This window comes from Peromyscus maniculatus, chromosome 4 (assembly GCF_049852395.1).
Source record: "Peromyscus maniculatus bairdii isolate BWxNUB_F1_BW_parent chromosome 4, HU_Pman_BW_mat_3.1, whole genome shotgun sequence".
NCBI lineage: Eukaryota > Metazoa > Chordata > Mammalia > Rodentia > Cricetidae > Peromyscus > Peromyscus maniculatus.
In genome coordinates, this window is record NC_134855.1 from 136,060,785 (window position 1) to 136,085,239 (window position 24,455).

General features: G+C 46.4%; 1 protein-coding gene across 3 annotated transcripts; it reads left to right on the forward strand.

Annotated features, from left to right (window-relative positions):
* Positions 1 to 1,957: 1,957 nt before the first annotated feature.
* Aar2 (AAR2 splicing factor) lies at positions 1,958 to 23,958 on the forward strand. 3 transcript variants are annotated; one of them, XM_006984158.4, is made up of 5 exons: positions 1,958 to 2,104; positions 2,324 to 2,389; positions 5,269 to 6,069; positions 9,602 to 9,831; positions 22,673 to 23,958. In XM_006984158.4, exons 3-5 carry the CDS (start codon positions 5,313 to 5,315, stop codon positions 22,838 to 22,840), a joined length of 1,155 nt encoding a protein of 384 aa, XP_006984220.1. In that variant the 5' UTR covers positions 1,958 to 2,104; positions 2,324 to 2,389; positions 5,269 to 5,312; the 3' UTR covers positions 22,841 to 23,958. The 3 variants fall into 3 exon arrangements, with proteins under 3 accessions (XP_006984220.1, XP_006984221.1, XP_042132577.1); XM_006984159.4 differs by lacking the exon at positions 2,324 to 2,389 and having other exon boundaries at positions 2,013 to 2,104; XM_042276643.2 differs by lacking the exon at positions 1,958 to 2,104 and having other exon boundaries at positions 2,207 to 2,389.
* Positions 23,959 to 24,455: the final 497 nt, after the last annotated feature.

Consider the following 24,455-nt stretch of genomic DNA (forward strand, 5'->3'; position numbering starts at 1 on the left):
TAAAACTAGTTAGTCTCTCTGCTTCCAGGGAATGACTGGGATAGTTCATCTAATCAGTGTTTTTCTCAGCTTGGGTTGAAGAGGGCGATGAAGCAATTTCTAGAGACATTTTTGTGTCACGGTTGTCCAGTGTTCTATGAATTGGAGCCTCAGTTTGCTGCTAATCTTCCAATGCACAGAACTATTGGCAACCAAGAGTACCAATGGTGCCAAAGTTGTGACATTGTGATTTGGATGAACCTTGTTCACAAAGTTGGATTCTCAGGCCACCATCTTCATATCCTACAACTTTTGTGTCCAGTGGTAAATGCCCCAAGTCTCTGAAAAGATGGCGAAGTCACCTGGAACAGGAAGCCCAGAGACCACACCACAGAGCTCAGCTCCGAAGATGGCAGCCAAGAGGGGAGGGGAGGAAGCTGAACTGCTTCACAAGGAAAATGAAACTGACAGGGCGGGCTGAGATCGATGTGCCTGATGATGAACATCGCCTCTGGCCAACCTTGGGGCAGCCCAATGTGATTAACCATGATCGCCCCATCTAGCCTGGTCCGAGATGATTCAACCTCCTAAGAGATGAATTGTGAAATTGTGAGTGGAACAGATTGATGGATTCAGCGGTCACTGTGGAAGTATGACACACAAGGAACAGCAGCACAGGGACCAGAACTCCTGCTAGATCATGTCTTACACCCTAGTTCTGTTCTCTGGGTCTGTAGCCCTTCTTTGAACCTCGGCTTAATCTTTTGTTGATTGAGAATACTAACTACCAAATTTTCATCCCCATCCCGGGTCATTTTTCTTTGTTAGAATTGTAGCACTGGCAATAAGACACATTTAGCAGCAAGGGAGATTTATTCCTGGTTAGGAACAGAAATGGGAGATAAACTCAAATCAACTTCTTGACTGATTGGGGTTAGGGAGATGGAGATATAGTGCAAAAGAAATGAGGCTAGTTGGGGGACTTGAAACCTTTCTGGGAATGGCAGGGGTTTTCCAGCAATTTGGGCACTGCTTTTATGGGTCCTTTTAGTTGACAATTGTCATAGTGCTGGAGTATGCCACTTAGAAGGATGTTAACGAAGTTGGAGGTTATCTGTCTTTTGCTCTGTCAGCCATCTTAGATGTCAACCAATTTTGGTAAACTCACCTGAAGAAGAGGTTGAAGCCTTTAAAAATTCTGTCTTCGAAGATAAACAAGATTACAACAGGGTAGGAAAACAGGTAGGTAAAGTCAGCAGTACAAGATTAGGGGAGTGTCATACGTTGGCTATGGTTAGTGTAAAGATTAGAAATAGTGTCCAAGTAGCCTACCCTATAAATTTTGGTACTGGTTAGCTAGCCCTCACTATCACATAAGGCAATTCTTTGCAATATATGACTTATATCTCCTAGTGGCTGTGGGACCTAGCGCAAGGCCAGGACTGCAAATAGTCATTTACTCTACCATCTATTGTCATTAGTAATTAACACACAGTATATCTAAGATAGCTAGCTATGGGCTAGGTTCTAAAGAAATAGTGAAGAAAAAGACAGGCAGGTTTCCTTACTCAATGTGCATTTATAGTTTGCCTGTGGTATTCTGTTAGGTCTGCAAGACACTGGGTGATCATTGTCAGACAGACTGCTGTGGGCTGTGGAAGGAACTGGTTCTCCCTTCAGGCAACAGGCACGGTTTCTGAAACTCTACCTAGGGGTGAGTGTGTCTAGAAGCTGGGACTGGATGGTAACAGTGCATCTTTGACACTGTGCCTGGCATAGTGATGTGGCTAAAGAAGCCGAGGCTAACCGTGGCTACTGGGAGCCACCACCTGGACCGTGCCTTGGTACCCCTGTCTGCTTGAGACCAAAGGACTGTGGCTGGTGAGTATGTTTCTGGAAGGGGATAAAGTGCGTAGTTTAATTAAAATTGTTATCCACGATTCAGGCGGTAATATGAAACACTAAGAAGAAAATGCAGTGCTTTATCAGTAGGAACCTGCGAGCACGGGCCATTTCTTGTGCGACCTGGGACTCCGCCCGACCACTTTTTCCGTAACACCTATCCGGTGCCCAAGCCGCCGAACTTCCGTCCCGTTTCCGCGGAGCCGGAGCGTGAGGCTACGTGGTGAGTGTCGGTTCTTGGCGCCTCTTTGGTCCTCTGGTTTCGTTGTGTGTGACCAGGTCACCTCGCTTCTCGGCTCAGAATCACAGAGTGCACTTAATTAGGCCCCTGTCTCCGAGCCGGGCGAGTTTGTGGGCCGGTATCTCACGAGGCCTAGCTCTCCGAGGACCCGTCAGGCTTCCCGGCGCCCACGAAGTAACTTTTCCCCCCCTTTATCTGTAGAGCTTGGAGACCAGAGACCTTATCCTCACTCGATCTGGTTCTGCTCCCCTCTCTGCGTGGCCTCCGGTAAGTCATCCACCGGCCTCCTGGCTTTATTTAAATGTATATTGTATTTTATTAAATAAAACTTTTAAGCATCGCGTCTGTGCTTGGGACGTAGGACTCAAGTCTTGTGTTTATGACAACCCTCAATCAAGCACACAAAGTTACACACCTGTCACTGGAGTGGACCGACAACAAGGCACCCGGAGTATAATCACAGAATACTTGACAAAAGTCAGGAAAATTATTTGACAAAAGTTTTTAGGTAGTTTTCTCTGGTTTGAGGGTCAGAAAGAAGCCAGTGTGGCTGGACCAGTCCTTGGGAGCGAGGATGGTATTAAATAAGCTGGAGTTGCCAAGGGTAATTCATGCAGGGTTTTCGAGGCATAGTAAGAATTTTATGTTCCCCAAAGACACATGAGGAGAGAGAGAGAGAGAGAGAGAGAGAGAGAGAGAGAGAGAGAGAGAGAGAGAGAGAGAGAAAGAGAAAGAAAGGAAGGAAGGAAGGAAGGGAGAGAGAGAGAGAGAGAGAGAGAGAAAGAGAAAGAAAGAAAGAAAGAAAGAAAGAAAGAAAGAAAGAAGAAAGAAAAAGAAAGAAAGAAATAAAGAGAGAGAGAGAGAGAGAGAGAAAGAAAGAAAGAGGGAGGGAGGGAGGGAGAGAGAGAGAGAGAGAGAGAGAGAGAGAGAGAGAGAGAGAGAAAGAAAGAAAGAAAGAAAGAAAGAAAGAAAGAAAGAAAGAAAGAAAGAAAGAAAAAGAAAGAAAGAAAGAAAACACAGTGAGGAACACGTACTCTCCGGGCTAGGGAGGTGGTGAATGGGGTGAGGAGATGTCTTTATGTGTTGCAGGACATGAAGAATGCATCCCATTTGTATGTTTCAGATGTTGACTGTGAACTACAGTCTCAAAGACTTTTATGTCATGACCACATGTGCATATAAACACAAGCCTTCAAGGAATCATACCCATCCTTATTACTTGTGAAATTCCAATAGGATAAAGATTCTGTTCTTGGTGCTGGAGAGAGGCCTTGGTGGTTAAGAGACCTGCTTGCTCTCCCAGAGGACCTGGGCTTGGTTCCTACCGCCCTCATGGTGCTCACAATCATCTCCAACTCCAGTTTCAGAGAATTCAACACCCTCTTCTGGCCTCTGTATGACGTTTTTCATTATTTCAGATCAGCTGTATGTCTAAAACTGACTTCTTAACTCAAGTTATGTCTTGCATTTTGAAAAAAGTGCTGATTGTCATTTCTCATGGTTTTGAGGTAAAGACAATAAAGTATGCTAACATTTTTGTAAAAAGGTTTTTTTCCTTCATATTGTTTTGTTTTTAAAGAGTAAACCAAGTTAAAAATAAGCACTTGATTTTTCTGTTTTTGAATTGTGAGGTCATGTTTTGTACCTCTGTGTAAAGTGAAAATACCTGGCAGTCGGGAGCCTTGCTCTGCGGATTTCTGTTGGGGTTCAGTAGACCCTGTGTAGTGCAGGTAATCTGCGTGTGTGTCGGCTGAGTTAGTGACTTAGGGAAAAGTTGAAGTAGTTGCTTGGCTTAAATTGGTTTATGTTGGAACCATTCTTCTAAATACCTCAGAGGCAGTATGTGCCAAAGAGTTGTTTTGTTTTTAATATTGTGTGTATGTGAGTACATGATGGGGGAGGGTGTCTTATGCTATGGCAAACATGTGAGGGTTAGACAACTTTGTGGGTTCTCTTTTCTTCAACTTTATGTGGGTTCTGGCCATCAAAGTGAGGTTGTCAGGCTTACAGGGCAAGTGTCTTGACTTACCGAGCCGATTGCCAGCACTCTGCCCCTCACATTGTTTTTAATCAAAGTGTCTTTATAGGGAATTTAAATGTGGGCAAAAGAAAGAATCTAAGCTCCTCCTCGAATACTTACTGTAGACCTGCCATGCCAATCTTTTCTGGATGAATTGTGGCTCTTTGGGAAGTTGTTTGTTCCCTGGACTTTAGATGTTTTTGTTTTGTGGTTATTTATTTGCTTGTTTTTAAGACAGTGTGTGTGTTCCAGGCTGGCCTCATTCACTGTGCAGCTGACAACAGCTTTAAACTCCTGATCACCCTGCCTCTGCCTCCCACAGATGATTGTGTGTGTGTGTTGTGTGTGTGGTTCTAAGGTTCCTTTTTGTGTGTGTTGGACAAGCTCTGTATTTATGTATTTATTTATGTATTTGTATTTCTGAGACAGTTTCTAGCAATCAAGGATGACCTTGAACTCCTGATTCTTCTGCCTCTATCCCCCAAGGGTTGGGAAAACAGGTGTGTACAACTGTACCCTGCTAAGTTGTCTTTAAACAAGGGGACTAGTCCTTTTATTTTCCCTCACTTTCAACTAGGTTTTTGATGAGTTTGAAAAGCTCTCCACTTCTCAAACCTTTTGCTAATTTTAGGTGCTCGTGGGAAATTAGGTAACAGATTTGATTTGGTCATCTTTGGCAGATCTTAAGGTACTCTCCAATAGCAGGGTTTAGATAGAATTGTAGCTTAAAATGATTTTAGCACAGTTCTAGTTTAAAATGAGCCATGCGTATTTTTCCATCCTTACCCTCTGTTAGGAGAAAGACTTGAGTGCAGAGTCTAAGAGTGTGCAGTGGACACAGGACCAGCAGTCGGGCTTTCATTTTGACAGTGTGACCTTTCTTTAAGTGGTGGAATGAAGACTCTTGCTTCTTAAATCAAAACCCTAAAATCTCATTGTCCTGATTTTCCTAGACAGATGCAGGGTTAGACAGATGTTAGACAGATGCAGTGTTGCCATGAGGATTATGGGGATTAATTCTGTCGGGATCGAATTCAATATGTGGTGTGTAGAGAATGTGCAGTAAATGAAGTAGCCTTTTCCTACACTCTGGTCAACTCATTCTCTTTTTTCTCTGTTGTTCTAGAAGTCAAGAAGGAGTCCTGCCTTTGGTTACCCAACACTGGCCCCATGGCTTCCATGCAGATGGATCCTGAGTTAGCCAAGCAACTCTTCTTTGAAGGAGCCACTGTGGTCATTCTGAACATGCCCAAGGGGACAGAGTTTGGCATTGACTACAACTCCTGGGAGGTGGGGCCCAAGTTCCGGGGTGTGAAGATGATCCCTCCTGGCATCCACTTCCTCCACTACAGCTCTGTGGACAAGGCCAATCCCAGGGAGGTGGGCCCTCGGATGGGCTTCTTTCTTAGCCTGAAGCAGCGGGGGCTGACAGTCCTGCGCTGGAATGCGGTTCAGGAAGAGGTAGACTTGTCTCCAGCTCCAGAGGCTGAAGTGGAAGCTATGAGAGCCAATCTCCCTGAGCTAGACCAGTTTCTGGGACCTTACCCATATGCTACACTCAAGAAATGGATCTCACTCACCAACTTCATCAGTGAGGCCACCATGGAGAAGCTGCAGCCTGAGAGCCGGCAGATCTGCGCCTTCTCGGATGTCCTGCCTGTGCTTTCCATGAAGCACACCAAGGACAGAGTGGAGCAGAACCTACCCCTCTGTGGTACTGAGTGCAAAAGCTACCAAGAAGGCTTAGCCCGGCTGCCTGAGATGAAGCCCAGGGCTGGGACAGAGATCCGCTTCTCAGAGTTGCCCACTCAGATGTTCCCAGCAGGTGCCACACCAGCAGAGATCACCAGGCACAGCATGGACTTGAGCTATGCCCTCGAGACTGTGCTCAGCAAGCAGTTCCCTTGCAACCCCCAGGATGTACTTGGTAAGAAAGAACTGGACTTTTGGGGGAGGATGCTAGCGGGGGTATTTTAGAATAGAGGGCCCATCTTGGATTAGCTAGTTCAGAGCTCTTAAAGGAGGTAAACTCATTAGAAGTCATTAAACATATATATGTATCTTTACCCTTAGCCTAGAGATGTTAAGTCAAGAGAGTTATGTCAAGGCCCCAGCAGTTTGGCTGTCTGGCTCTCCATCTAATAATTTGAGCATCTTAGATGAGCCGGTGCACATAATCCCATGTTTGGTTATCAGTGACATAACCTAGCTCTGTAGAGAGAAGGCATGTGACCAGTGGTCACACTGAGACCAGAGCCCCATGGCTCTTGGTGCTAGGCCAATTCTGTCTATGTTCCTATAAGCCTTGTCTGACACTTCAGTTTGCTTTTGAGTTCTTAAATGTTGGTCCCTTCCCTGGCTTAGTCCAGGACTTTTATTTTTATTTTTATTGTTACCATTTTTATTGCTGCTTGCTCTCTTAATTTAAAATAATATGTATTTATCACAGAACCAAAACAAAAATAAAATTACTCCAAGTCCTATACCTAGAAATAACCATTTTCACAGTTCAGTGCATTTTTTCTTCCTTTTCTCTTTTTCCTGTGTATTTCTATATATTTCACTTGTCGCCAGGCTGTGGTGGCGCACACCTTTAATCCCAGCACTCGGGAGGCAGAGGCAGGTGGATCTTTGTGAATTCGAGGCCAGCCTGGGCTACAGAGTGAGTTCCAGGAAAGGCGCAAAAGCTACGCAGAGAAACCCTGTCTTGGGAAAAAAAAACTACAACAACACAAAAAACAAACAAACAAAAAGTATAAGTTATATTTCATTTGTCTTTTAGAGTCCAGTCTTTTAAACTTCAGTTGCATTCTAGAAGCACATGGAGTTTTTATAGAAACAAGGTTAAAGAGAAGCGTTTGTGATGTGCTGTAAGTATTTCCATGTCACAGCTCACCTCTTCAGTGTCCAGAGCTACAGAACTAGTTCTCGGTGGTCACTCCTTAAGATGCTCCTGTTCTTCTGTTATATATTTAGCCTAGTAAGCACTCTTGAGTGTGATTATGCCTGGGCTTAGGGTTGGATTGTGTGTGTTGCCAGATTTTGCCTCCTCACCAGGGGGTAGGAGTCTGTTCATCACTTTTGACAGCACTCAGCATGGTTTCTTAGTGAAGGCCTCTTCAGTTCAGTGGTTGGAAAGTGGCATCTTATTTCTGTTTCTTGAATACTAATGACAGACATTTGTCTTGCTGTTTGTGTGTGTTCATGCACATGAACACATGAAGGTCAAAGGTCAGTCCCTCGGGTTCCTTAAGCGCTGCTAACCTCTTTCTTTTGAGAAGGTTCTCTCACTGACCTAGAACTCACCGAGTAGAGTAGGCCAGAGTAGACCCCAGGCATCTGCCTGTCTCTGCCTCCCCAGTGCTGGGATGGTGAGCACTTACACCACCAGCTTCTGTGATTCGGGTTCTGGGACCTGACCCTGGTCCATGCGTTTGCAAGACGAGCACTGCATGACTGAGCATCTCCCCGGCCCTGTTACACCTCTAACGCCTGTCCTGTCTTCTGACAAACTGTCCAGGGTATTTACATACTTTCCTGTTGGTGGAGGTTGGTGGGAAGTTTGGTTAGAGACCTTTTTATATCCTTGGCTGAACTGATGATACAACGGACATTTTAATGGCTACATCTTAATGCATGGCATAGTAATATAAATGTAATTAATATAAATTTCTCTGTGTAACAGCCCTAGCTGTCCTGGAACTCGATTTGTAGACCAGGCTGGCCTCAAACTCACAGAGATCTGCCTGTCTCTGTCTTCCGAGTGCTGAGATTAAAGACATGTGCCACCACGACTGGCTGATTTATTGTTTTTATTATATATATATATATATATATATATATATATATATATATATATGCCTACCTTTGAAGGCTACCTATAAATGGCTACCTTTGAAGCCAGGGAGAATGTGTTTGGTGAGTCAATGTGAGTGTGTTCATTTATTAGAGTCAAGGTCTTGCTTTGTAACTCTGGATGGCCTGGAACTTGCAGTGTCCATGACCCCCCACCCCCACCTCCTGAGTACTGGGATTACAGATTGCACCCTTGCATCTAGCTCATTTGCCCCAGTTGCTTGCACACGGGCAGTGGCTTCTGGATTGCCAGGCCTTTGTTGGAGATGGGTACTAAGTGGAGATTTGAAAAGGAACTGGCATTTTGAGTGCTGCTTTGTGCCCCGTATTATTCTAAGTGTTTAACAGGCACTGTAGTAAATAATTTACTCTTCATTATAACTCTCAAATAAGGAAATCGAGGCATAAATAGATTACAGAACTTGCTTTAGGTCACACAGCTGCTAAATAGTAGAGCTGGGATTTGAATCCAGGCACTTTGGCTCCAAAGCCCATGTCTTAGCCACCAGGCTGCTCAGAGATAACATCAGAGCCCTGTGAGTAAATAAACAAAACTAAGCTGACTAGTAATAGGAATTTAGGAACTTCCTGCTGTGGGAGACTCTAGAAATGTTCCTACCCAGCATCAAATCTGATCTAGCTTTCCATCATTCAAAACACAGTTACACAGTCTTGGGCATGCCCTTAACCTCATCTTAAAATGAGGGAAACACTGCCTTCTCTGATGACGTGGAGGAACTGGGCTGAGGACGGAGTATGGTGTGTAATGCGGCTTTTCACCAGGCCTACAGCGGGTCATGTCACCTATATTCATGGGAGCTTAGAATATGAGCCACTAAGAGGTGACCGTTTCAGCAACATGGAAATGCTAAGAGTTGATTGTAAAATACTTGGCTTTGATCTTGTTTTTACCAATTCTGGAGTCCATTTTTCTACGTAACCAAACTCTCTGAGTTGACAAACGGGCAGCTTTACTTACTTTCTTTTTTTAAAGTTTTAGGATTTATTCTATTATTTTTAATTAGGCCTCTGTGTGTGTGTGTATGTGTGTCTTTGTGTCTATGTGTCTATGTGTCTGTGTCAGGTATTTGCATGAGTGCAGGTGTGCAGGTTGAGACCAGACAAGGTTGTCATATCTCCTGCAGCTAGAGTCACAGGTAGTTGTAAGATGCTTGTAGTGGGTGCTAGGAACTGAACTTGGGTCCTCTGGAAGAGTAACAAATACTCTTAATCCCTGAGCCACCTCTCTAGCTCTGGGCAGCTTTGCTTTCAGTGAGATCTGTTAGTAATTCTGATGGACCCTGGGTTTAGGGTCCACCTCCTAAAGTGCCAGACATGGAGTATTACGCTCTTCTTGTGACCCGTTTTTGTGTAAATGTCTAGCCACAGTTTGGTGTCCCATGGTTTGAGTTTTTAGCAGTTGAGCAATAATATTTTCTGAGTGCTTGTTGGGTGCAGAATCCCATCCTAAGTTCTGTCGGAGTGACGGGGATGCAAGGCTCCTGTTGCCAAGGTCTCATGGAAATGGTGGCATTGTAAATCCTGTGGGAGTGTCAGCTGGTGCACCTCGCTGTGAGAATCTTAGCTCTTCTTGTACCTCACAGGTGAGCTCCAGTTTGCCTTCGTGTGCTTCCTGCTGGGCAATGTGTATGAGGCGTTCGAGCACTGGAAGCGGCTCCTGAACCTCCTGTGTCGGTCAGAAGCAGCCATGGTGAAGCACCACACGCTCTACGTCAGCCTCATCTCCATCCTGTACCACCAGCTTGGTGAGATCCCTGCCGACTTCTTTGTGGACATTGTCTCCCAGGACAACTTCCTCACCAGCACCTTACAGGTGAGCAGACTGGGGCTGACACACATGTGGGTTGGTCAGCAGGAAGGCACACGTGTGGGAGCACCCTCAGGAAGGTCGCCTTTTTCTTTCTCGCTGTTTTTCCATGACCCTAATATTTCTTGAGTGTACTTTCTAACCTTGAGATGTTTCCTGGTTCTCTATCTTCTACTGTGTTGTAAGCACCTCTGTGCCAGAAATCCTCTCTCTGGCCTAGTACTGGGTACTTAGAATTAAAATCCTTCCCACCTACCTAGCTACCTAGCTCTATTACCAGGTTTTTGTTACTATAAGGAAATAACTGAGGCAGTCTGCTTTGAAATAAAGGCGTTTATTTATTAATTTATTTTTTGTTTCTTAAATTTAGTGGGTGCCATGGGTGTTTGTGGAGGTCAGAGCACAGTTTCTGGGAGTCCTGTGGGTTCTGAGGATTGAACTCAGGTCAGCATGCTTGTGCGGCAAGGGCTTTTATCCTGTAAGCCATTTTGGAGTCCCAGCAGAGGTTTGTTTAGCTCACGGTTTTGTTGGCTGGTGACTGCTGGTGACAGCCTCTGTGAGGAACTAACCAAAGAACCCCAGAGCACTACCTGGTGAACTAGGAACCTCTCACCAGGCCTCGTCTCTTAGTGTCACCAAACACGGGCAGCTCCCAAGGCATGAACCCACGGGGGAAGATACCCACAGGAAACCGGAGCACCAGCTTGAGCGGTTCTAGGGCTCCTGAAGCTGTGAGTTGCTGCAGCCTAGTAAGGCAGAGTTTGGAAGCTCGTTATTCCCAGAGAAACATCTGCAGCTCCTTAGATCTCATTTAAGCATTAAAGTAACTTTGATTTCCTGTTCAAACAAAATGTGCCAGTTTCTGCAGAGATTCTCTGACAGAAAAAGTGAAATTTGCTTTTAACTTGGCAATTAAATTTTCATTATGAGTGGTAATTAGGGAAGGAGCTTCAAACAACTTAGAATCTTCATCCTATGCTATTGCCTCCCTTGGCAAACAGATTCGTTTCTTTCCGTACTGGGACAGCCTCTGTCACTCACATTTTGTAACTTTCTCTGTGTAGCAGAGGCAGACACAGCCAGTTGTCCGTTTGCATAGCTTCTGTACCACCAATGTCTTTCTTCTCTGTGTGCGATGCCCCAGGAGGCCTGTTCCATGCAAGCTGTTCCTCACTTAGCTCTCAGCCCCACCCACAGAAGAAACTAGTATTTGTTAATGCTGTTGGGTAGCAGACACCATATTTATTGTATCATGTGATGTCTAAGTTTTTCTGTTGCTGTGATGAAATAACCTGACGAAAGCCACTTAAAGGAGAATAGTATTCTGTAGTGGTGAGCTGGTGACAGCCGCCCACATTGTATCCATAGTTCAGAAGCAGAGAGTGATGACGGCCTGTGTTTAACTCACTGGCTTCCCTTTTTATATTCCAGGATCCTAGCCTAGGGACTGGTGGGTGGATCTGTATGCCTTAGTTAATCTGATCAACCAAGTCCCCACAGGCATGCCCAGAGACCCTTCTCCTAGGTGATTCTTGATCTGTCTTAGGTTAGCAATTGAAATGAACCATCACATGTTAGCTCCCCAGAACCCTGTTGGACAGACCAAATCGTTTTTATTTTTCAAATGAAAAAAAAAATGAAAGAAGTTAAATGATTGACTTACTTTGACACTGGAAAGTGGAAGTCAGGATTTGCATAGAAGTTTGGAACCCCAAGGTATGAATATAGCATCGATTTCCCATGCCCACCCCCCACCCTCGCACCCCCAAAATCCTGTGGATGTTGTTTCTCAGAGGCAGAGAACACTTTTCCAAAACTGCCATGCTGTTGGATGAGTCTGTAATTAGGCAGCGGGCAGTTGCCTGGCGTTTGGAGGACTTGTGTGGACTGTGTGATGTGTCTGTCAAATGATGGCTTAAGCCTGGCATGTTCTACTGCAGACGAATTAAATGCCCTTTTCTGTTCGTTATGGAGCAGAGAAGTTAAATCTCTAGTCCTCCTCTGTGGGGACCCTCCTCACAAAGTCACTGGGCTGCCAGGCAGTGTGAGAGTCACAAACTGCTAACTGGCCTCCATTGGTAGCTGCAGCCATGGGGAACGATGCAGTCGAGGGGTGACGTACTGCCCTCGTGATGTGAATGGATGCCGTCCGTCACACCAGCCCAGCAAGGCCATGGTGTTGCTGGCTCGTGTTGCACCAGTGATCTCAAAATACCAGGGGCCCAGCTGGGTTGTGTGATGCCCATGTATGTGGGTTGCGCAGTGCTGATGGTGTGAGATCCCCCTGGACAAGACATTTGATGTCATTTGGTTTGTTTTTAGACAAGCTCTCTACTCCAGCTGGCTTCAAACTCCCAATGATCCAAGTGTGACCTTGAATTTCAGATCCTCCATTGTCCACCTCCCAAGTCCTAGGATTACAGGTGTGTGCCGAACACACCCAGTTTATGTGGTCCTGGGAATAAGACCCAGGGTCTCACACTGCTGCCGACCTGTACTAGCTGACGTCACTCTTTGAGACTGTTCAGGACTGACTGTTCAGGACACATGCCTTTAAAATAGTGCATCCTTGGGCTGGAGAGATGGCTCAGAGGTTAAGAGCACTGGCTGCTCTTCCAAAGGTTCTGAGTTCAATTCCCAGCAACCACATGATGGCTCATCTGTAATGAGATCTGGTGCCCTCTTCTGGCCTGAAGGGATGTGTGCAGGCAGAACATTGTATACATAATAAGTAAATAAATGAATCTTTAAAAAAAAAAATAGTGCATCCTTTACGTACATCATTCTACTTCAGTTGTTGAGGAATGAAAACAAGACTTAGCTGGAGTTCCTGTCTTCAAGGGTTCATTGATTATGAATTTACTAGCTGAGCACCTGCTGTATACAAGATTTTGTTCTAGAAATGAGATTATAGCTGAACAAGAGTGTCAGAGTCCCTGACAGCAGGAAGTAAACAGACGAATTAACTAAAGTTTCCAAATAGTGGTGTTACCTGCCCTCTTACCTTGCCCCAGCTGGGGCTCTTTGGTCTCCTCTAGCCTCCATCAGAGTTGATCAGACTCCATGCTTACCTTGTTAAACCGTCTGCTTCCCACACTGCTGCCTCTGTTGCTCCGAAGTGCGGCTCTGATCCTATTTCTCTGTGGCTCCCCTGTTTACTAGGAAAGTTAAATGTGCCACTCTTGGCCCCAAGGCTCCTTGTTACTTGGCTCTTAGCCTGTTCTCTAGCTGCTGTTTCACTATCAAGGTAGTGTCAGGGTCTGTGCACAGCAAGTTCCCAGACGGGCCATGCTGTTTTATTTTTTTTCTGAGGCTAGCTTTGAATTCCTTCCTAGGCACAAGTGGTTCTAGCAGTCCAAACAACTGGAACTATACCCATGAACACTGTGCCTAGACTTGCTTTGTTTCAGTTGTAAAAAGCACATCATTGGAGTCTGATTTCATCTCAGCACATTTGAAAATGTGCAAAGCAGTATTAACTGTAAGCATGTTTTCCAGAATGTTCTCCGGAACCTCATAATTTCATACCTTCTGGACTGATCCTGATTTTCCACAGCCTGTCATGTCCTTGGCCATTCATCACTTAGCTCTGCCTCCTCCGAATACTCTTAGCCTGTTCTGTACTTACCGCTAACTTGAAGTTAATACAGCATTCCCCAAAGAGCCATGAGCCTGCATTTTTTTCTCACTGTTTATTGTCAACACCTACCATTTGACCCGTGTTAGTGCTTGTTTTTTACGTGTAAAGCATTGATCATTCCTTTGGCAATGTAAATATAGGTATAAACAGTAAAGTCTAACAAGGGGCATTTGATACATCAAAGAAGGAATGATGGATTCTGGCTGGGGTTAATGTTTGAGGGGCTTGAGGGGTTCTGAACAGCTTTATGTGAGGGACATCGACATTTCAAAAGGCACAGTGTGGACTAGGATATTATAAAACTTTTTTTTTAATGTCTTGGCAGTGAGAATCCAATCCCCCACGCAAAGGCACTCACTTGGGGTGTGTGTGACTGAATGAATCAGACCTTAAAAGCTTCCTCAGCTTGCTGCCTGCTCTCTCCCCAGCTAGTCAGGTGGAGCTGGCTTCCTTGCTTAGGGGCATAACTGTCTGTTGTCTGTGGAGAGGGCCTGTCTTGTGTGAGCATTTAAAGACATTCAAGACAGCCATATTAGTGTGCATGAGGTCAGTCCTGTATGACCTCAGCCATTGATTTTTTTTCCTCCAAATTTCCCAAGTGAGACACTTGAATAAATGCCACTGGCTTTTACAAATCCCTTGGATTTAGCTTGAAAAAAAAAATGATTTGTTTCACAAAGTTTTTTTCTTTCATTTAAAGTAACTTAACTCACCATAATTTGCTTAAAGTCAATGAAAAGATAATCTGGAATTAATAGTGTGTTGGAAAGAGTTATGCACAAAATAAGGATTCTGACTGCCAATTGCATAGTATTTAGGCATATAGTCATATAACCATGGTGTTTGGAGATCTGGGTTTTTTTTTTATAGCTGTAGTGCATTCCAAGCAAGCTTTGTGCCTTATCACTGTTCTGGGTGTCATCTCTAACTATTATATCTGTAGTTCAGTTATGTTTTGTCTTGTTTTTGAGATGGGTGGTGTTGTATTTTAAAAACAGTGGGAAGGAGTCACACCATACAACAGGGCCCATGTAGGAGGTTTATTGAAGGGAAGGGGAGAAAGAAGGAGCGGAGAAGAGGACAGGGACCGGTCCCTGGGGACGAGGAAGGGAAAGAGAAAGGAGACAGAGGTGGGCAAGGCCGCCTTTTGTAAGGGAACATAGGGAATGCACACAGGGGGCGCTCTTAGTGGCTGCAGCCGAGGACATCCTGTCAGGACCCTAAGGGCAGGCCAGTACAGATGCCTGAATGCTAACATTCCTCCCTTTTGTTTATTATAAAAAGGAGAGGAGTTAGAAAGGGTAGCAGATGAGGCAGGGATGAGGGCTCCATGTTCTTGAGACTTCTTCTTGCTGGCCTGGGGGGGCGTCGATCATCTTTGGGGGACCTGAGAAAATTAGGGTGCTGGCCGTGTCCTGGGGTAGCTGGCTGTTTCACTTGGCTGTCCAGGCTCTGTGGAACTGTCCAGCACTGCTTGGACCTGGCAAGATACTGTTTGAGGTGGATCCAAGTCGACTTCCTGGAACTCACAAGAAATCATGATGAGATCACCAGCCAAGATGGAGAGAGCCGCATGGCTGCTGTTAGTAGTTACACATACATACACACAGAATTAAACAGGAGTTGAGTAAATAGAAAGGGAGAACCGGTGTGTGCTGAGCAGGACGAAGCTGGCTTCTCCATCTCTGGTTCGCACGTTTCAGCAGACAACATTTAGGGAGGAAGAGCAGACACACACAAGCGGGTCTTAGAGCAAAAAAAGGGAAGAAAGTGGAGAATTCTTTCTCAGTTCCCCAACTGCCTGGTCCAAAGAATGGTCAGTGGTTCTCCAAGAGACATCCCCGTGGGAGGGAGGAGGGGTATGACAGTTCCCAAGGAGGAGGCAGAGAGAAGAAGATCCAACGGCCTGAATGTTCTGGCGTCCCAGGGATCCAGGGGGGATCGGATTAAGTGGGCACCAGCTGTTCAGTGCTCATCACACAAGAACGGGGACCGAGGGCTAGGAGCCCGAGAGACACAGTCGCCTGGTACCAGGATTTTGAGAAAAGCCAGGAGGCACGGAGAGGACTGTGCTTGAGAAATGAAGCCCCACATCTAGGGGAATGGTCAGAGGCGGGTGGCCCACCAGAGACCGGATTGTTGGTATTGAATGGAGGCAGAGCTGTTGGTGAATGAGAACGCAGGTTTGTGTGAGGGATGGGGAGAGCGAGAGTGAATGAGTGAAAAGCTGCGTGGGAGAAGGGACTTAGTAAGAGAAAGCTTGAAAGCGGGGTACCCCTCCATCCACCGATGGCTGGCAGGAGCTGCAAAGGTCCTGTGAATACCAGGATATGGCGTACATCAGGCCCATGTAGGAGGTTTATTGAGGGGAGGGGAGAGAAGGGGGCAGGGACCAGTCCCTGGGGACAAGGAAGGGAAAAGAGAAAGGAGACAGGTGGTGGGCAAGGCCGCCTTTTATAAGGAAACTAGCTAATGCCCACAGAAGGCTGCAGCTGAGGTCTATCCTGTCAGGACCCTAAGGGCAGGCCAGTACAGATGCCTAAGTGCTAGCAGGTGAGTCTTATGTATCTCATGCTAGACTCAAACTCACTATATAGACACATGATCTTAAACTTGTGGTCCTCCTGTCTCTCCCTCCCAAGTGCTAGGTTTAGTGGCATGTGCCACCATGTGCAGGTGATGTGCTGGGGATGCAGCCTAGGACTTACGCTTGTGATGGACATACTCTACCAGCAGAGCTACATCCCTAGTCTCAGTGATGTCTGTAATGTTTATGTGGGGGTGTTTTGCCTGCATGTATGTTTCTGCACCACTTGTATACCTAGTGCCCATGGAGACCAGAAGAGGAGGTCAGATTCTCTAGAACTGCAGTTGCACTGTTGTGAGCTACCATGTGGGTTCTGGGAATCAAACCCAGATCCTCTAGAAGAGCAACCAGTGGTCTTAACCAATGAGCCATCTTTCCAACTTCATATCATAAACATTTCTAATAGATAAATGTACCTACCTCCTCCTGCCATTGACTGTGGCTTTTGTTTGCTCAATATTCATCGTCTCATTTAGCCCTCAAAACAGTGCAAGAAGTTGGGTATACAGCCCCATCATGTGGATGGTACCGGCCTTGTGTTTTTGTCTCCACTTATATAAAAGAGATGACCAGGCTGAGATTTAGATTTGAAGCCTACTGTAGGGCTATATATGTGTCTCCTATATATAATTATAGCACCAGATGAAGCAGCCCAGATTTTCTGAACTGACCCGGAAGACATGATGCCAGGCTGTTGAGATGGCTCACAGGTGAAGGTGCTTGCCACGGAGCCTGTCGACTTAAGTTTGATCCTAGGACCCCACATGGTAGAAAGAGAAAACTGACCCCTGCAGATTGTCTTCTGACCTCCCCATGTACACTAAATTAAGTAAATGTTATTTTTAGAAAAAAATGTAAAGAAGACAGGATGCCAGGTATGCTAGTGCACACCTTTAATCGCAGATCTTGGGAGGCAGAGGCAGGGGGATCTCTATGAGTTCAAGGTCAGCCTGATCTATAGAGTGAGCTCCAGAACAGCCAGGGTTACACAGAGAAACCCTGTCTTGAAATAAACAAAACAAAAACAAACAAGTTCCTGGACAGTCAGGACTGCACAGAGAACTTGTCTTAAAAGAAGACGTGATTCCTGGAGCTTTCTATTCCTTGCTCAGCACTACAGCGTGTGGTCTTGCCTGGGAAACCGCTTGCCTCAGTTATAGTGATAACAAGTGTTCTGGCCAGTCTCACTTGTGAGCCAATCACCTGAGGGCTTTTGATGTATTTTTAAGTAAGCTTCTGTTTCGGCCTACCGAAAAAATGTAGGATAAGACAGGCTCAGCTGCCCAGCGGGACATGACTGGATGTATATTGCAGTCACTGAACTTTGCTCTTTAAAAGCTTTCATGTTTATGAATGGAGGGTTTTTTTTTTTTTGTTTTAATTTCATAATAGACGTAATGATTAAAGTGTTGATACTTTTTCTATATTTGAAGAAAAACATGTAGTGGCCCTGATTTTATTTTTATTTCATTTGGTTTTTTGGGGTGTTGTTGTTTTGAGACAGGATCTCACTATGTAGCCTAGACTGGCCTGGAACTCACTCTATAGACCAGGCTGGCTTTTACAGATCCACCTGCTTCTGCCTCCCTAGTGCTGGGATTAAGTTCATGTGCCAACTTGCCTGGCCCATGTTTTTTTATTTTGGATAAATGCATTCATTTGCAAAATGTGATCATCCTGTTTTAAAAGTCTTTAAAAAAAAAAAATCCAAGATTAATCAGCCAAAATTAAGATCACGCATTTTTCTATGGAGTTAGAATTTTTTTTTTTTTTTTTTTTTTTAAACAGAGTTTCTCTTTGTAGCTTTGGAGTCTGTCCTATAGCCCAGGCTGGCCTCAAACTCACAGAGATCCACCTGCCTCTGCCTCCCGAGTGCTGGGATTAAAGGCGTGCGCCACCACCGCCCGGCTAGAAATCTTTACTTGATTTTACCTTAGAGAATAAAGTAACTAGATGATTACTAAGTTGTTTTGTTTTTGTTTTTGTTTTTTTAAAGAAAACATAGAATTAATCTGAAGATAAAAGAACCAGGATAAGCTGGGTGGTAGTGGTGCAAGCATTTCACTGTATGCAAAGTATACTTAAGTGAAGTTGGTTTATAAAAGTGAAATTCAGCCGGGCGGTGGTGGCGCTCGCCTTTAATCCCAGCACTCGGGAGGCAGAGGCGGGTGGATCTCTTTGAGTTCAAGGGCAGCCTGGCCTCCAAAGCGAGTTCCAGGAAAGGCGTAAAGCTACACAGAGAAACCCTGTCTCAAAAAACCAAAAAGGAAAAAAAAAAGTGAAATTCCTTGTGGTCTGTGGCCGGGTTCTGGAGACCTGGGGACAGTTGCAGAAGCACTCACAGGGCTGGACAGAGGTTCAGTGTCAGGGACGCGTTTACTCTGTGGAGACAGAAGGTTGTAGTGGAGAAGCTCTGAGACTGACCGGGCCTGCTTGGTTGGAGCATGCTGAATGCGGTGCGGTGCGGTGAGCCAGCATCCTCATCCGTCCGTGCAGGGCATTGCTAACTCCCCGCCCTCCCACCTGCCAGGCTTGTAGCGGAGAGTTAATGACAAGTTAAAGGACAAAGCACTTTTCAGATTAGAAGCTTTAAAAAAGACCAAGGCTTTGCTTGTGCCCACTAGTAGTTGATTTTGCTCTCAGGAGTGTTCGGAAGGTAGGTGGGGAGGGTGGGTGACGACGCTGAGCGCAGCTTGTTCCAGCCTCTCACTTCCCGCCATTGCCAAGTGCAACACAGATCTGTGTGCTGTACTTCCTGTTTGGTGAGCTCCTGTGGGCCCTAACTCTGGGCCAGGCTCTGGGTGGTATGCTGTGTTGGATACACTGGTAAGTATGATTTGGTGCCTACTCTTTAAGGCACAAAGGACCACTGTGATATAAGACAATATGAGAAATGCCATTTGGGAAGCCAGGCCCAGTGCTAAAGGAACAGAGTTCAGAGCAGTTCACTTTAGCCTGGGCCTTTGCAAGAGTCACAGAAGCCAGCAGCATTCTGGGGCCTGGTGTGCACCTCATCTCTAGGATAAGCCTTTTCTCCAGCACCGTCACATAACGAACAATTATTTGGTGCCAGGGACTATGCAAAGGATCCATAAATACATTTTTCTTGAGTCTGCGGTTGTCTTCATTCTCCTGTGCGTTAAGTAAGTTCTGTGTTTGAATCCCGGAGTACAGAATGCAGGTATGAGTGGGTCACTGTTTTGGATTGCTTCACTCTTGGATGACATCAGCAGTAAACAGCCCATGACTTCAGTGAGATTGAGAGGACCAGTGAGGTGACCCTGGGCTCAGGGAAGCACAGAGGCGCTTTTCCTGCCAAGATCATGCAGCCCTTCCCGTGAGTTACTGCTCCGGCTCTTTCTTGCAGTTACGCTCCCCACTCCTGTATCCAGTTCCCTGGGTAAGCCAAATTCCGTAACACTTGCCTCCTACCCATCTCCAGGCACTCTGCCTCTGCTGCCGTTCCTGGGGCTCACAGAGAATGGCTCTCAACAAAGGCCACCGAGAATGAGCCTCACTCCTGCTAACAGACTGTAGAGAGGGTGGTGTTGCCCCGGGAATCAGCTGCAGAGAGAACTGTTTCCTTTGTCAGACAAGCTGCCTGGAACTCACTGTCCTCCATAGTGCTGTGTAGGCCAGCTACAACCGGAGGTGACTGAATCAGAGATGCTTGTGCCTGTGGCCACATCAGGGGTAGGCCTGTAGGGTAACAGGTGGCAGACAAAAAGCTTTGTATTCCCTTTGGGGTAATTGAACAGTCTCCTACCCCATGTCCTTAAAGTACACATTCTGAGCTGGGTGTGGTGGCACAAGCCTTTAATTCCAACACTGGGGAGGGAGAGGCAGGCTGATCTCTTTGAGCTCAAGGCTGGACCAGCAAGGGCTGCATAGTAAGACCTTATCTCAAAAAAAAAAAAAAATGTTTTTTACTTAAAACCATATTCTGGTATGTCTTTCTCAGAGCATGCTGGGTGTACAGTTTGAGTGTCTGAAATGTTTTTGAACAGTCAGGTAGTTTAAGAAGTAGTGGGCTGTTAATCCTAGTACTCAGGAGGCAGAGGCAGGCAAATCTCTCTGAGTTTGAGGCCATCTTGGTCTACAGAGGGAGATCCAGAACAGGACAGCCAGGACTGTTACACAGAGAAACGCTGTCTCCAAAAAAAAAAGGAGAAGAAGAAAGTAGTGGTGGCGGGTGGTAGTGGTGGTGGTGGGCTTGGGCTTGGGCTTGGGCTTGCTGGTATTCTTATAAGGAACTGGAATGGCCTTTCAAATGTGTAGAAAATGCCTTTCTATTCTTCTACCCGTGTTTGTATTAACAGTTCATGGGGAAATCAAAATAATGGCTCAGTATCTAGCATGCATGAAGAACTGTAACTCAACAGTTGAACAGCCCAACTTAAAAATAGGCAAAAGACTTGAGGAGACATTTGGCCAAAGAAAATATACAGATAGCTAGTAACTTCATGAAAACATGTTTAACATCACTAATCACTAGAGAAATGCAAATCAAAATTACAGTGAGATAGCATCCAGACCTATCAGAGTGGCTGTTGTTGAAAGCTAAATAAGTAAGCAAAGCAGAAGAGTGTTGAGCAGCTGCAGAGAACTGGAGCCTGTCTTCTGCTGGCAGTGATGTACTGTCGTCCACTGCTGTGGAGATGGGGGCCAGCAAAGGAGTTGCCGTAAAGTGTAGCAGTTCCATCTGGGTCTGCACTCAAAGATCTGGAAGCAGGGACTCGAGTATTTGTACAGCTATATTCATGGCAGCTTTATTCCCAATACCTAAAATGCCAACGGCCTAAATGGCTGTTGACAGGTGAATGGCAAATAGAATGTGGACTACCAGAGGCTGAAGGAGGTGGCTTAGGGGTGAATTGCAGAGGATCTGAGTTCAGCTCCCAGCATCCATGTGAGGTAGCTCATGACCACCCACAACTCTAGCTCCAGGGCATCCAACACCACCTCTGGCCTCTGCAGGCACCTACATGAGTATGGACGTACTCAGACACAGAGGCATAAACATATTCATAAATAAAAACCTTTAAAAGTGTGTGCGTGCGTGTGTATGTGTGTGTGTGTGTGTGTGTGTGTGTGCGTGCGTGTGTGTGTGTGTGTGTGTGTGTGTGTGTGTGTGTGTGTGTATGCATGCACAAGTATAACATGTCTATATAAAGATATGAGCATGGCATGGTGGCACACACATTTAATCTCAGCACTTAGGAGGCAGAGGTAGGAAGATCTCCATGAGTTCAAGGCCAGCCTGGTCTACAAAATGAGTTCTGAGACAGCCAGAGCAGTTACAGAGACCCTGTCTCAAAAAAAAAAAAAAAAAAGAAAGAAAGAAAGAGAGAGAGAGAGAGAGTGCACAGTCATGCCCTCCTGAAAGTGTGTATGAATTGGGTGAGGAGGCACAGGGGACAGGGTCTTACTATGTAGCCCAGGCTGGCCTTGAGCTTGAATTTCTTCTGCCTCAGCCTTCTGAGTGCTGGGGTTACAGATGTGCACCACCATGTTTAGCTCCACTTTTTAGTTTTGGTTTTCCAAGACAGGGTTTCTCTGTGTAGCCCTGGCTATCTTGGAACTCACTCTGTAGACCAGGCTGGCCTTGAACCCACAGAGACCCATCTGCCTCTAGGTATGCTCCACCAACACCTGACTACTGTGTAGTTTTGAAAAGAAAGGAGATTCTGATGCATGCTACAACATGGATGAACCTTGAAGACAAGCTAAGTGAAATAAGGCAGCCACAGAAGGACTAGATGCTATGAACTTCCTCCTCCATGAGCTTCCTCCTCCATGAGCTTCCTCCTCCATGAACTTCCTCCTCCATGAGCTTCCTCCTCCATGAGCTTCCTCCTCCATGAGCTTCCTAGCCGAGGCAGAGGCAGAGGCAGAAAGCAGGAGAGTGTTGCTAAAAGCCAGGGTGGGAATGATAGGAGTTGGAGTTTTCTGGGTAGAGCTTCCTTCCGTTGGAGAAGATGAGAAGTTTCTGAAGATGAGCGTTGGTGATGATTGCACGATGGGAATGCACTTATTGCCACCGGCTAATCACTTAAAAATAGTTTAAATGGTAGCTATATCTATTTTACCACAATTTAAACAATGGTAATGTTTTTTAAATGAACATTAAAGACAGCTTTTAAGAGGAATGGAAGCCTCAAACTGGTATTCTATGGCCCACTTAGAAGATTAGAGCAGCAATTCAGCCTTGTTGGCTGAGGGCCTGGGACTTTATGGGATTCAAGGGCTTTTGTGTCTCCCCAAACTTTTTACACCACCTGGTATAACTATCTTTTCTTCTGTGTTATTGCCCAGGTGCCTTGTAGATCTTAGCCATCCTGTCCCCTTCCCCTGCCCTCCTGTCCCCCTGCCCAGGTGGACAGTAGTGGCAACACTGGTGGCCTTACTCTCGCGGGGCATCTGTGTCCAGCATGGTAATTTTCCATTCCAGTCCCGTTCCAATGTCTTCCTTCTTGGTTTTGGGGGGTGCGTAGCAGGTGTCCTGGGACTGTGCCAGCAGCAGCTGATCTACTGCCCCAGAGAGCCGAACACTAGGAGGAAATTTCCACAGCTTTTAGGGCCCCTGTTCTCAGGAGTGACTTTCCCTCTGTTCTCTGTAGGTTTTCTTTTCCTCTGCCTGCAGTGTGGCTGTGGATGCCACCCTGAGGAAGAAGGCGGAGAAGTTCCAAGCCCACCTGACGAAGAAGTTCCGATGGGACTTTGCTTCGGAGCCCGAGGACTGTGCCCCGGTGGTGGTGGAGCTCCCTGAGGGCATCGAGACTGGCTAACTGCAAATCCTGAAGCCAGGGAGCCCCCTTCCCATGTGGCTACTACCCATTTTCTCTGCTCATCCATCTGTCCTGGGACCCTCCAGCATAGTGATCCAGTCAGGGCCTGCAAAGGCGGAGCCAGGCCCCCTCTTCACCAGTAAATACATTCCTTTGCTGAAAAGCGGAGCATTTGTGGTTCCCTTGATCCTGGCCCTGGTGCTTAATTTCAGAAAAAGGCCCTTTCAGAAGGTCCAGGTGAAACCTGTCCCAGCAACAGTCGAATTCCTTCTGGCAATGAGAAAATGAACCTTCAGTCTAAAAGACTAGCTGCTTATTCTGTACCTGGTTCAAAGAAGAAAGAAGAGACCCGGTCCGTCCCTGGTGTTAGTGGGTGAATTTCTAAGTTAAATGTAGGTTTGAAGTTGAATGTGGTTGTACAGGATTTCTGCCTGCTCCTTGTTGAATGGAAGGAAGCCTGCCAGGAACTGGGTCTCAGCTCTCAGGAGCCCAGCCTGAGGAAGGCTGACAGGAAGACGGCGCACTGAGTCTGACAATGCTCAACTTCAGCATCCTCTCCCGAGGCCCCTCCTGTCTGGAAGCCCCAGGGGTTGGTGTCCCAGAACTGGCCTCTGGTCTGGGGCTTCCGTTTTGAAGCCTCACACTCTCGGGTGGGACACGGAAGCCTTCCTTCCACATGTCCCCACTTTTCACTGAGGCCACTGTGACTTTTTCTGATGACATGGAAATTCAACAGCAAAAGGGAAGGTTCTTATCCCAAGCCCGTCTCTCAGGCCCTGTTAGAGGTGGGCCTTTCCTTTAGAGCCCTGGAGATGCCGGCTGGCGGAACTTCCCAGCCCTGCTGAGGGGCTGCCCTCGGTGCTGTCGCCTTTCTGGGTTCGGGAGTCTCGAGGGCACCCCCGTTGTGCTGTGTGGGCAGAGTTCTGCCTCAAGAAGGGCCCCCAGGCCCTCCACCCTGACCTCAGGCCATTTGCTGTGCTCTGGCCTCCCGGTGCCATCCTCTTCTGGGGCTCAAGCTCCCAGCAGGACGCGGAATGAGAGTCTGTTGGTGCCTCTTGTTTCCTTGGAGATTTTTTCCAAGAGCAGAATGTACATTAAAGTCTTTGAGTTGGGACTAATCCGCCTGTGTGAGTCTGTAACAGCTAATCTGCCCCGTTTCCAGAGCAGCCAGGCTGCTGTCTGTCCATAGACCGCACATCTACCTGCAGAGCATGCCACTCAGCCCCACAGTCTCTGGAGAAGGCAGGCAGACGGCTTTCCTCTGTTTCCAGTGAGACAGACACACCCTGTGGCTCTGTATCAACCTGAAGTTTCACCTTGTGGGAAATTGCGGTTCCTTTCCTCAAAGCCCACTCACCAGAACTACCTGGGGAGCATGTTCACAGTGCAGATCCCAAGAAATGAAGTGCTGATGCGTGCTGCATTGTGGATGGACTTGTGCCCAGGGCTGGGGAGATGGATCAGTGGGTAAGTGCTTGCTGTATAAGGTCCCCAGGACTCATGGAAAAGCCAGGGGCAGCAGTGCACAGCTGTAATCCCAGTGCTGCAGAGGCAGGAGGATCCCAGGGGCCTTCTGAGCAACCAGTGAAGTGAGTTGGTAAGCTCCTGGATCAGT

What these genes read in the sequence shown, in the direction of transcription:
- Aar2 (XM_006984158.4), top strand. Translation starts at nt 5,313, where the DNA reads ATGGCTTCCATGCAGATGGATCCTGAGTTAGCCAAGCAACTCTTCTTT. An exon ending in CAACCCCCAGGATGTACTTG is followed by an intron (nt 6,070 to 9,601) that starts GTAAGAAAGAAC and finishes TGTACCTCACAG; the next exon opens with GTGAGCTCCAGTTTGCCTTC. An exon ending in TCCTCACCAGCACCTTACAG is followed by an intron (nt 9,832 to 22,672) that starts GTGAGCAGACTG and finishes TGTTCTCTGTAG; the next exon opens with GTTTTCTTTTCCTCTGCCTG.